This window comes from Alosa pseudoharengus, unplaced genomic scaffold (genome assembly GCF_046254945.1).
Source record: "Alosa pseudoharengus isolate Yale_2024_CS ecotype anadromous, Long Island Sound unplaced genomic scaffold, YU_APseudo_1.1 YU_APseudo_1.1_scf_4, whole genome shotgun sequence".
NCBI lineage: Eukaryota > Metazoa > Chordata > Actinopteri > Clupeiformes > Clupeidae > Alosa > Alosa pseudoharengus.
This window is the reverse complement of record NW_027468774.1, coordinates 19,642,362-19,654,593: the sequence shown is the minus strand read 5'-3', so window position 1 is coordinate 19,654,593 and position 12,232 is coordinate 19,642,362. Positions and strand designations below refer to the sequence as shown.

Below are 12,232 nucleotides of genomic sequence, written 5' to 3'. Positions count from 1 at the left end.
GTGCGTCAAGATTTCTAGGCTAGCGATTTGCATTTTTACAGTTTTTTTCAACTGCTTACACACTAAATCTTTGATTGTCACACAATTTTCTAAACATGTCTTCCAAACCTCATAACCCCACACCAAATCTGCAAAACCATACACTAATTCTCAGTGTTTGACTCAGTTTTCAATTTACTAAAACACATTTTGCAAAACACCACACACAATTTTCTACTTAACACACAAAAATCTAACAGGAAGTAACTTGATTTAGTTAATGCCACACCATCCAATCATTGCCTTAGTATAGGCCTATGAATAGATATACTCTATATGTAGGTATGGACCCTTTCAATCTGGCCCTAGAGGATTTCCGGTTGAAATGTGCAGAACCAATTCAGATACTTTGAAAGGAAAATTACAGTACTCGAACTTTAGCTTACAGTAATGTTCTACAAAAAGTTGACTTTATGTAAAACTTGTCTTTTTTACTATATTTTTATGTCTCCCCAAGTTACCATTAGCTCAATACATTTTTTTATAGACCTATGAATCCATACCCCCCCCCCCCCCCCCCCCCACACACACACACACACAGATACACACAAACACACACACAGACACACACACACACACACACACACACACACTTTTCTTTGGAAAAAGCAAAGTAATTTGATAGTAGTCAGTCATTTCCGTCTTAGGCAAAATCAGCTTTTTCAGAACTCCATGTACATCTGGTTGTCATTGTATTTTGCTTTGCTTTGTTCTTGTTGGCTGTAAAATACTGTATTCGCAACAGCAAATTATTTGGGAAAAATCACTATTTTTGGTTTCAATATTGCTTGCATTTTTACTGTGTATTTCAACTTCTTTCTGTAGATACCGTAACTTTTACTCTTGTATGGAAATACATAAAGCCTATGAAAGACAGAAGAGCGTTAGGTTTTGAGCAACAGTGTACAAAATGTGTTTGTAATGTGAGGCGAATGTTTGCTTTAAAGATGTGTTTATGACATTTTGAATGTTGTGTGTCATTTTGCTGGAGATTTGAGGCATCTTGCATTTTGCGTGAGCAATTGTGGGTTTTGTGTGTGGAGTTATGAAAAATAGACACAGAGTTTTGAAAACGTGTGTAAACAGTTGTAAAAAACTGTAAGTTCACCATACGATTTTCTCATGATTTTTTTTAATAGAATAAGCTGCAGATAAATTATGACTGAAAAATATTCCTTTATTTATATAAACTGAGAGGAACACAATGCCTGAACTCGTTACCTAAGTGTCCCAGGTAATGCGTATTCTGTGTTATCCAGTGCTCGGGCCCTAAAAATGAAAAAGGTTACTTCAGGAGCTTAAATGGTCAGATGGGTCAGGTGCTACAGGACTAAAAGTGTAATATGTTATAGGTGAAAATATTGAGGAAGAGCATTATGACATGTATGACCCCATGTGACCATGACCTTTGACCATTAATGTTCATTCTCAGCTGATGTACATTCTCACTCCAGCATATTCCCTAAACTAACGCAATGTAGGAATTCCCCATTTCGGAAATATTCAACATGCTGGGTAACAGTTAGTACTAAGGTGGTACCCAATTTGTCTAAAACTGAAAAAAAAGGGTTGTGCTCCACTGTTGCATAGTGCAACATTAGGCATTCCGGTGTGCATCGGCAATGTCCATTCAGTGTGACAATGTTATTATTTTATTCTCAAGTGAATGCAGAGCACTTACACATTTTTTAAAAGATATATTTTTGGGTGCATTTTTGCCTTTTTTTTCCATATTGTGATAGGATAGTTAGAGACCTAGGGCCCTATCATGACATTCTAAAGTGCATCGTCACTCGTCAAAAGTCTATTCAAATTTAGTAGGATGTCCAGTTCACATTGGGAGGGGTTTCGTTCTCAAAAGTGGAGCGCATGGCGTAACAAGGTGTTCCTAGGTCTTTTAATCAGTCATATGGGTGTGTTTGGGGTGTAACATCATTTTAAACCAATGAGAATGACATCTGTCATTCCCTTTAACGGCGCAACGCGCGATATGTCAAATAAATGCATCGGTATTTTGGCATTCAACGGTGCATTTGAAGGAGGCTGCTTGCGAGACCGTATGGAATAGTCATTCTTAAACCATGCTTTACTAAAACCTAGCATAGCCTTCACGCATTTGCACTCGTCTATTATTTGAACTCATTGGCAAAGTGAAACTAACTTCACCAAGGAGTCAGTCAACGACAAGACAGTTATATGCAGTCACTTTCACTATTGACTGACAATGGGTTACCATAGAAAACATAGGCTGGAAAAAGCAACACTTACCCTAATGTTGCTCAAATGACTAAATAAAACAACATTTATCCTGCAGAGGAGTTGCTTATCTCGTGACAGTGCGTCTTCAGCTGTGCTCCATTGTCTCTCGCCTCTCCCCTAATCACTTTTAACCGTCATTACCAATTTGCAAATGATGGTGAATAACTACTCATCATGAGATGTACAGTATTTCGTAATATCTTTATTCTAATTATGTTTACCATTGTAATCGTGCAATTTGTAATGCTTTGCATGGACGTGCGCTGGTGTGCGTTCATGAATGATAGAAGGATGGTGCGTGCACCTGCCAATATGACTGTTGACATGCGCTCTTAAAATAGCATATGAACAACTCGCCATTGACTTCTGACCAGGTTTAGGTGGTGTATGATAGCGATTTTTAGACAATGCGCCAGGTCCCTCCCTAGGTTGTTAACTGCCACACCCCTGGGCGCAATGCTTAAAAAATAAAGGTGCAAAATAACGAATTCAACTTCGCGCCGGTGAATAACGAACTTTACGCCATGCGCTGGTGACCGAAAATACAGCCCTTACAGGAAGCGAGAGAGAGATGGGACGGGCTCAGGAGACCATTCGCGCCCGAACCTTGGTCCACCACAGACACTACAGCCAGCCAGTATACACTGAAGGAATTGTGAAATCGTTAGTTGTCTTATACAAAATCTATAAGCTCTAGGTTTGTCCATAAAAAAGCCAAATTATATTACCTCTTCTATTCTTGGAAGAACAACATGAAATGTAAACCCATTTTCCCCTTGAAGTAGTATGCCACATTGTAGCCAACTTAAATCCTCTCAACTAATGACTGAAAGAAATTATTTAAAATAATCATCATGGTTTCTACTATGACCCTTATGATAAGACAACATGGGATACAGACACATTTTTCTATTTGTGGCAATTGTATGTCACCCTGTAGACAACTTAGAAAAACGAGATGTACCGCAGAGCGGTACAAAATATGACCGCCGCCCAGTCCTGCACATTTTCTCTGCAAAAAGAAATCACGCTTGTCAATTCGTCTCCATCTCCTACTTTTGTGTATGTAAATGGGTGTGTGCATAGTGTGTGTTTATTTTTGTGCATATGTGTGCTTCTTTGTGTGTGTGTGTGTGTGTGTGTGTGTGTGTTTATGTCTGTGTGTGTTTATAATTTGGTGCGCTTTTGACCCTTTCAGCCAAAGATACCTGCGATTACAGTACAATGCTTTGTTTTTGCTTTTTATTTTTAACTAGGTGGCACTATACCTCAAATGAGTGGATATGGGATGTGTTGACATGGCCCCTGGAGACCAACATACAAAAATAATTTGGTCATCCTAGGCCCTACGGTTCTCGAGAAATTCACAGAAAACTGTCCAGCCATCTACAGGCTGATTGGTGTACAATCACTAAATGTACACATTATATTAATTTATTGTATGGTCCTCCATGAACGGAATTCCACTAAACTTGGCATGCATTCAGAGGGTGTCATAATGATCCTACACTTCACATTTCGTGCAGTTTTGAACATGTTAGCCAAAGATACCTGTGATTACAACGCCTCGTTTTTGGTTTTTAATTTTTAACTAGGTGGCGCTATACCTCCAATGAGTGGATGGGTTGACATGGCCCCTTGAGACGAAAAAAAGTTGTTCATCCTAGGCCCTATGGTTCTCTACAGTAAATATTCACTCTGACTCAACCTATATGACGGTCATAAGGTTCCTGAAAATCCTTTTTTTCACTTTTGTTGTGAAGCCACCTCCTGTGTCCATACAATCAAAACATTTCCCATCACAATGAAAGGTTTATGGACAAAACATTTACAAAATCTGGAAAAAAAGTAACAGGTAACAGTATTTAGTAGCTGCTCAGTTCTTGTTTGGCATATCAATACATAATCACGTCTGTTTCTGGACCATATTGTTAATGCAATTCAATCTTTACTTTCACAGAAACCAAACCACAGGTAGCTCACCAAATGCATGCAACAAAATCAATGAGATGGTATCACTTCCATTTAAGTGTCTCTAAATCTACACACAATTTAAAGGCCATCAAGACCACAGTCTGGGAAGAGATGTTTAAAATAGGTCAGGTAATAACCAGTCTGAATATACAATACAGTAGAAACTGACATCACTATGTACAATAAACTGACATCACTACAGTATGTGCACTACATCAGGAAGTGGAGAATAAAATGATTGACAGTTGAGCAGTGAATGCATGACCTTCTTTAGTCGGTTGGAGGCACTGGAGGGGACTTGGTGAATGTTTTGGACAATTCACACATGTAGTGTGCATTTGACAAAACAACGCATCTTGGTTTTTGTGGCCCTACAATGTAAACTGCTCCTGGCTCCATACTAACATCATACTCTTTTTTTACTCAAAATGTTATTGTCATTCTGCAATTCAATCTGTTTCTGCTTAAGCCATGCAATTCTTGTCTTTAAATTCTGCCCCTTATTCTGTGTATATGAATCCTGAGATTTCCTGAAGCAGTTAGGTGAGACAGTTTACACAAGGAGTGTCCACTGTATATCTTGAGCATGTGTCTTGTGTCTCCCTCTTCCCCTGTCTGTCTCAGACAGAGCCATAACCGATTTAGAAACATGGCATCCCCACTGGTTGCATGTTCTGCCCATGGGAGTGTCTCTCACTCGTTCTGGGACGAGCTGGGCCAAGAGAACAAACTGGGCAGCCGGTAAGAGGAGCTTCGGCGGCGAGCTGGGTCGGGGAGCGTGAGCGTCTCGGGGGCTGACTTCTTGCGGGGCCGGTCCTTGGGCACGGGCAGGAAGTCAGGGGGCTCGGTGGAGAGGGGGGTGGTGGGCGCGCTGGAGGGGCCGCAGGATGCCAGTGGGGTCTGGCTGATGGTAATGGCAGGGGGGAAGGAGCCGATCTTTTTGTTGGTGGCCTCCTGTGTGACACGCTCATACTCCCGCACCTCCTCCATGGACATATCTACCAAGGAGAGACACAATCACACATCTCTCTACATGTGCTAGTATGGAGGCTATATTTTCTTCATAAATTTACACATTTCACACATGTCAAGATGTGTGGATACCCTCTATAACTGAGGTTTCAGGAGCAAGCATGACTGAATTCAAGTTTACAACACCTCTGCTGAAGCACACCTACTTAAACACTATAGAGGATATTCTGAATACATGGTTTGGATAGATTGTGTGACGGGTCTCTAAAACATCCCCACGTGGTGAAGTATCTCTTCTATTTGAAACTGTTGTGGAGTGCCTTAGTCAGTAACTAACAACTAAGAGCACTAAATAAACAATAATTGTGACTTACCAATCCATTCATCAACCCAAGCAAATGCTTGCCTGTGACCCAACAGAAGGACCTCCCTAACAATCTGAAGAGAGGGAAATGGAGAGTGGGCGATAAATAAGGAGAGAGAGGGAGAAAGAGAGAGAGAGCAACTTAAATCCTGACAAGAACCGGAGCTGTGAGAATTGACAACGAAGTCCTGACCTTGTGAACAAACTGTTCCACACGGGTCTGTAGGCCCCACACTTCAAACTTGACGGTCACCAGTTTGTAGGAGCACATGATGGGCTCATGGGTGTCCCTCCAGTTCTCCTTCAGCATGCCCCTTGATGTCTTTTCTGACGTGAAGTAGCGGAGGTCCTGAGAGGCAGTGAGAAATGGGTGGTTGAGTGAGTATGGGTGAACTCTGGCACATTGCTAGTTCAAAATCGGCAAAGGTAGGCAAACCACACTGTGGCTAAGATTAAATGTAATTTTCATCAATTAAATTCACCTTATTCCAATTCTGAAATGTGTCCTTATCCTCATGTTAGACAGGTAGGGTCTCGCGCCAATTACTTAAGGCCGTGCGGGTGCGTTAGTTTTGGGCAATGTAACAGTCAATCAAGGAAAAAACTCGCACACCATTATTTGCCGTTGAAAAATAAATAAATGAAGTGTTTAATCCATCAAACCAAGGTGCTACCAAGTGAGGTGATGTACAAACGTTTCGGTCCTCAGACCTTCATCAGTGCAAACCATACACAAAGACATACAAATCACAGGAAAAATAGAAAAACAAGAAAAACATAAGGAAACAAGATTAACAATAATCAAGTGAATATAAAAAAAATAGATGGATATTCAAATATATAATCAGCAGATTGAACATTCTCAGATAAAACCAGCTCAAAGGAAGCAAGTCAAGTCAAAGTCATCATTTAACCCATGTGGATGTAATGTTTTAAGATAATAGATCCAACGCACTTCGCACTGAAGGAGTGTCGTTTTCCAGCCGTGCAAAGTTTAATTCGGTATTTTGCACGTTTATTTTTTAAACATTGCGCCCAGGGGTGTGGCAATTAACAACCTAGGGAGGGGCCTGGCGCGTTGTCTAAAAATCTCTATCATACACCACCTAAACCTGGTCAGAAGTCAATGGAGAGTTTTCATATGCTATTTTAAGAGCGCATGTCAACAGTCATATTGGCAGACCACGCACCATCCTTCTATCATTCATGAACGCACACCAGCGCACGTCCATGCAAAGCATTACAAATTGCACGATTACAATGGGTAACATAATTAGAATAAAGATATTACGAAATACTGTACATTTCATGATGAGTAGTTATTCACCGTCATGTGCAAATTGGTAATGACGGTTAAAAGTGATTAGGGGAGAGGCGAGAGACACGTATGGAGCACAGCTGAAGACGCACTGTCACGAGATATAAGCAACTCCTCTGCAGGATAAATGTTGTTTTATTCAGTCATTTGAGCAATATTAGGGTAAGTGTTTCTTTTTCCAGCCTATGTTTTTGATGGTAACCCATTGTCAGTCAATAGTGAAAGTAACTGCATACTGTCTTCGTTGACTGACACCTTGGTGAAGTTAGTTTCACTTTGCCAATGAGTTCAAATAATAGACGAGTGCAAATGCGTGAAGGCTATGCTAGGTTTTAGTAAAGCATGGTTTAAGAATGACTATTCCATACGGTCTCGCAAGCAGCCTCCTTCAAATGCGTCGTTGAATGCCAAAATACCGATGCATTAATTTGACATATCGCGCTTTGCGCCGTTAAAGGGAATGACAGATGTCATTCTCATTGGTTTAAATGATGTTACGCCCCAAACACACCCATATGACTGATTAAAAAACCTAGGAACACCTTGTTGCGCCATGCGCTCCACGTTTGATAACGAAACCCCTCCCAACGTGAACTGGACATCCTACTAAATTTGAATAGACTTTTGACGAGTGACGATGCACTTTAGAATGTCATGATAGGGCCCTTTAGCTCTGAGAAGGAGTGGTTAGCTTCTGCAAAATGCCGCGCTACTGGTGACTGCCTGTTGATGGCACTGCGGTGTTCATTGAGGCGGACTCTTAAATGTCTACGGGTGCAGTCTGTGTACTGCAAACCACAACGGCAATATAGCAAGTAAATTACATTAGTGGAATTGCATGTAATGAATTTTCTAATGTTGTAGCGTACTGTTTACCAGTGGAGTAGCTAGTGAATTTGCTGGTCTTGGTGATCGAGGTACAGGACATGCATTTGTGGCAGAGAAAGAAGCCCGTCAGCCGTCCTTATCCTCATAAAATTCATAAACATTGAAAATAGGTGCACAAAAATGAAAATGAAGGTGCACACATACTGTATGTAGATAACGAGCACTCTGTATGTGACCTAAAAATGATACAATGGGCTCTATTTTAATGGTCTAAAACCCAAGTGACTTTGTGGGCGGATCTTGGGCGCTGTTTCTATTTTACCGGCGGGTTAATGACTGTTGCGCCCGCAAATCTAAAATGGGGTGGTCTGAAGTAGCTACATTAATCATGGGTGTGGTTTGGGCATAACGTGCAATAAACCAATCAGAGCGTCATCTCACATTCCCTTTAACAACAGGCACGCTTGTTCCATAGCTGATTGCTATTATGGTGGTGTATTTGCCAGGCGCAGCCAGGAGCGTTCACAGCTATAGGGCCCTATCATGACATTCTAAAGTGCATCGTCACTCGTCAAAAGTCTATTCAAATTTAGTAGGATGTTCAGTTCACATTGGGAGGGGTTTCGTTCTCAAAAGTGGAGCGCATGGCGTAACAAGGTGTTCCTAGGTCTTTTAATCAGTCATATGGGTGTGTTTGGGGCGTAACATCATTTTAAACCAATGAGAATGACATCTGTCATTCCCTTTAACGGCGCAACACGCGATATGTCAAATAAATGCATCGGTATTTTGGCATTCAACGGCGCATTTGAAGGAGGCTGCTTGCGAGACCGTATGGAATAGTCATTCTTAAACCATGCTTTACTAAAGCCTAGCATAGCCTTCACGCATTTGCACTCGTCTATTATTTGAACTCATTGGCAAAGTGAAACTAACTTCACCAAGGAGTCAGTCAACGACAAGACAGTTATATGCAGTTACTTTCACTATTGACTGACAATGGGTTACCATCGAAAACATAGGCTGGAAAATGCAACACTTACCCTAATGTTGCTCAAATGACTGAATAAAACAACATTTATCCTGCAGAGGAGTTGCTTATATCTCGTGACAGTGCGTCTTCAGCTGTGCTCCATACGTGTCTCTCGCCTCTCCCCTAATCACTTTTAACCGTCATTACCAATTTGCAAATGATGGTGAATAACTACTCATCATGAGATGTACAGTATTTCGTAATATCTTTATTCTAATTATGTTTAACATTGTAATCGTGCAATTTGTAATGCTTTGCATGGACGTGCGCTGGTGTGCGTTCATGAATGATAGAAGGATGGTGCGTGCACCTGCCAATATGACTGTTGACATGCGCTCTTAAAATAGCATATGAACAACTCGCCATTGACTTCTGACCAGGTTTAGGTGGTGTATGATAGCGATTTTTAGACAACGCGCCAGGGCCCGCCCTAGGTTGTTAATTGCCACACCCCTGGGCGCAATGCTTAAAAAATAAAGGTGCAAAATACCGAATTCAACTTCGCGCGACTGAAAAACGAACTGTACGCCATGCGCTGGTGCCCCAAAATATAGCCCATAATCACTGTTCAGTTGGGAACAGTTAGCTATTGATTTTTCCTCTTGACAAAATGTAATGCAGAATTGTCACAAAGACATACTTTCCGATGTTTTGGGATCACTCTCACTGAATCACGAGGTTATGAATGCATGGTGATATTTTTGCAATGTACAATGTAATCAAACATACTCTCCCGTGCTGCCGCTGGGGCATTTGGGTTAAATGGCATCGGCATGCAATTCAACATCACGTCTTCTTAAGTCCTCTAATATTTCCTAATTTATGTCATCAACACATCCGTGATTCGTGAAAATGTGTACGCTAGATTTATGCCTATTTTTTCACATCTTAATGGACACCACACTGATTTCCCTCGAGTGGTAATATTTTTCTTTGAAATTATGTATGGTTTACAGAATGTATAGATGAGAGGAGCGAAGTGTGCGTTGCGCAGCACAGGCGGCCAAGCAAGGGCTCCTTACCCTCAGGCAACTCAACAAGAGAAACAGTTTCCAAGTTGACCTAACTTTCAACTCTGCACAGTATCCCATTAACTGCATGACAGTAGGCTATTTACAATATTTTCTGTTACGTAGAGTTTGTAAACACGTTATCATCAACTTAATGCACGCACAACATTTGTTTGAGCAGGAGAGAGAATAACAATGAATGGATGCAGCAACTACAGAAATTGTAGCCATACTTGCTGCTTTCTTGTACTATGGTTGGTTAACAGCACATAAAAGCTGATTTAAGCTAATTCACTAACTCAAGACTTCAAGGCCATCATGGATATAAAAAGTTTTTTGAAAATAAAGAAAGGATGGAGGGAACATAACAAAGCTTGGAGTTATTTCAGATGGGCTACAACAAGGTAGGCAAAATGATGGTGCTTAAAACCTTAGCGCAGCTGGAATAATGCTTAGGCTGATGTTAAAGCGCACGCGATGTTTAAAGCCATACACAACGGTAAATTGTAACAAAACTAAAGGTAACTTTAGCATTTATAGGGCTGTATAAAGTTGTCCACATTAATAGGTCATAATTAGGCGTTGTGGTTGTAAAGATATTTTAGGTCACCAATGCACGAACAAAACCGGGAAATGGACAAATATTATCAAGGCTTTGAATGTTTCCGTCTGTGCACGGGGGTGTCTGTAGATTTGTGTGTAAACGCATTCATTCATGCAGGCCTGTGGTCATGCATGCGCCCTAGCATCTGCATTTGCGCCACAGACTTTAGACCAGGGAGTTCCTGGTCTGTGGCGGAATTGTTTTCTGAAACTGCAAAATATCAGCAGTGAACGTTTGCGCCGGAACACGCCCCGTCTTTTCGCTGAACCGCCCCCGTGGGCGCAATCGAATTCCCTAATTCACAGGCATGTACCTGTGGAGGGAAAATTCCAATATGCGCTGACTGCAAAATAGGAAAGACAAAAGCGCGAGTATACAAAGTCAATTGCGCTGGGACGCAAAATAGAGCCCAATGTCTGTTTTTACAGACGTATTGCAATAATGTGATGAGTATATACAATATACATAATCCATTGTGATTACTTCCACCAAAATCATAGTCTTTCACCTTTTCGCTCTTAAATGTATTGAAACATACAAAATGTGCATGTAAAAAAAAACCAAAAAAAAAAAAACAAATCTAAAAAAAAAATCTAAAAGTAAAAATATGAAATCATATTCCTCATATTGTGCAAATATTGCACAACCATGTTTAATGCTTTGATATATAATTGAGACCCTGGAGTGCCACTTAACAAAGTGAGAGGAGTCTACGGAATAATAAACAGCTGCACCAAGACTGACTGCACAATTATCTTTTCTCTTTCTAATGAACTGCGCAAGTCTAATTACAAAGCAGTGATTCTACACAATAGGGTTTCTGCTCATCACCTTAGCCTTACATCAGCCAAACACTTCCTTTTAGGCCAATTAAGTATTTCAATCACACACACATTAGACACGTGTGGGCGCTGAATTAATGTATGTGCCTGCGTGCATCTTATCCAAAGTCATCACTGCTTCCAGGTGTGTGACCTCTAAGGACTGCCATTTGCATTTGAACTGATCCCAGAGCAGTAGACCTTATGTCCGAATGACAGATTGAACAATGAATGTGATTGTGATTACACGGTGGTTGATTGTGAGGGAGGAAATTGTACTAAGAAAGGTTGCCTCCTACAGATCGTGACAAGGGTGCAAAGCAAAACCTGCTAATTAATCCCACTCAGTGAGACACTATTCTCCTGCCGTATGCGATATGGAAGGGAGTGAAATGAGGTGTTTTATTCCCCGCCATCTTCATTTCCTGTTCCAGACCAAATGTTTTCATCAGTTTGATAGAATTCAAATGTTCTTGAGCAGCAATAAATATAACTTGGAACAACTTTATTATTTTAGTGCTTTGCAGAGTAGAATAATACTCCAGTGATAATCTGATCAAGGGTTTTTGGAACAATGCATAAAAGCATATTGCTAACCCCATTCACAAACTAATGGTTCTATTTGTATTAATCTGTTCTTCAACGAACCATAGCTTGACTATGACTCACAAATAGCTTTCTATTTAGTCGAAGCAAGTGATTTTGATTAGATTTGCTGTACATGGACAAGATCCATTAATCCACACTGGATCATCTGAGCTGGTATTGTTTCACCCACACTAAATAATGACAAGTCCAAGTGAAGAAAAAACCTGCTGATTTAAATTGCGTTCTAATCAGTGTGCAATTCCATTAGCAGACACCGAACCCTAGTCACTTAAACACACTGCCATGTCTCTACTGGCTGGAGCTGCAGGTCTGGCGGAAAATCTGCCATGACAGGCTCCTTGATTCTTTAGCACATATTGATTGGCTGAACATTTCCCTTCTCAATGGAGGCTACTGAGAGG

At 40.8% G+C, this 12,232-nt stretch overlaps 1 protein-coding gene across 1 annotated transcript in view; it reads right to left on the bottom strand.

Moving 5' to 3' along the window:
* Window positions 1-4,156: 4,156 nt before the first annotated feature.
* Window positions 4,157-12,232, bottom strand: part of pitpnc1a (phosphatidylinositol transfer protein cytoplasmic 1a) — a 38,151-nt gene continuing 30,075 nt past the window's right edge. The window contains exons 7-9 of the mRNA XM_076266819.1: window positions 5,802-5,957; window positions 5,619-5,682; window positions 4,157-5,270 (exon numbers count right to left, since the gene is read on the bottom strand). Of these exons, the coding sequence (XP_076122934.1) occupies window positions 4,966-5,270; window positions 5,619-5,682; window positions 5,802-5,957 (525 nt within the window). The 3' untranslated portion in view covers window positions 4,157-4,965. The remainder of the gene's footprint in view (window positions 5,271-5,618; window positions 5,683-5,801; window positions 5,958-12,232) is intronic.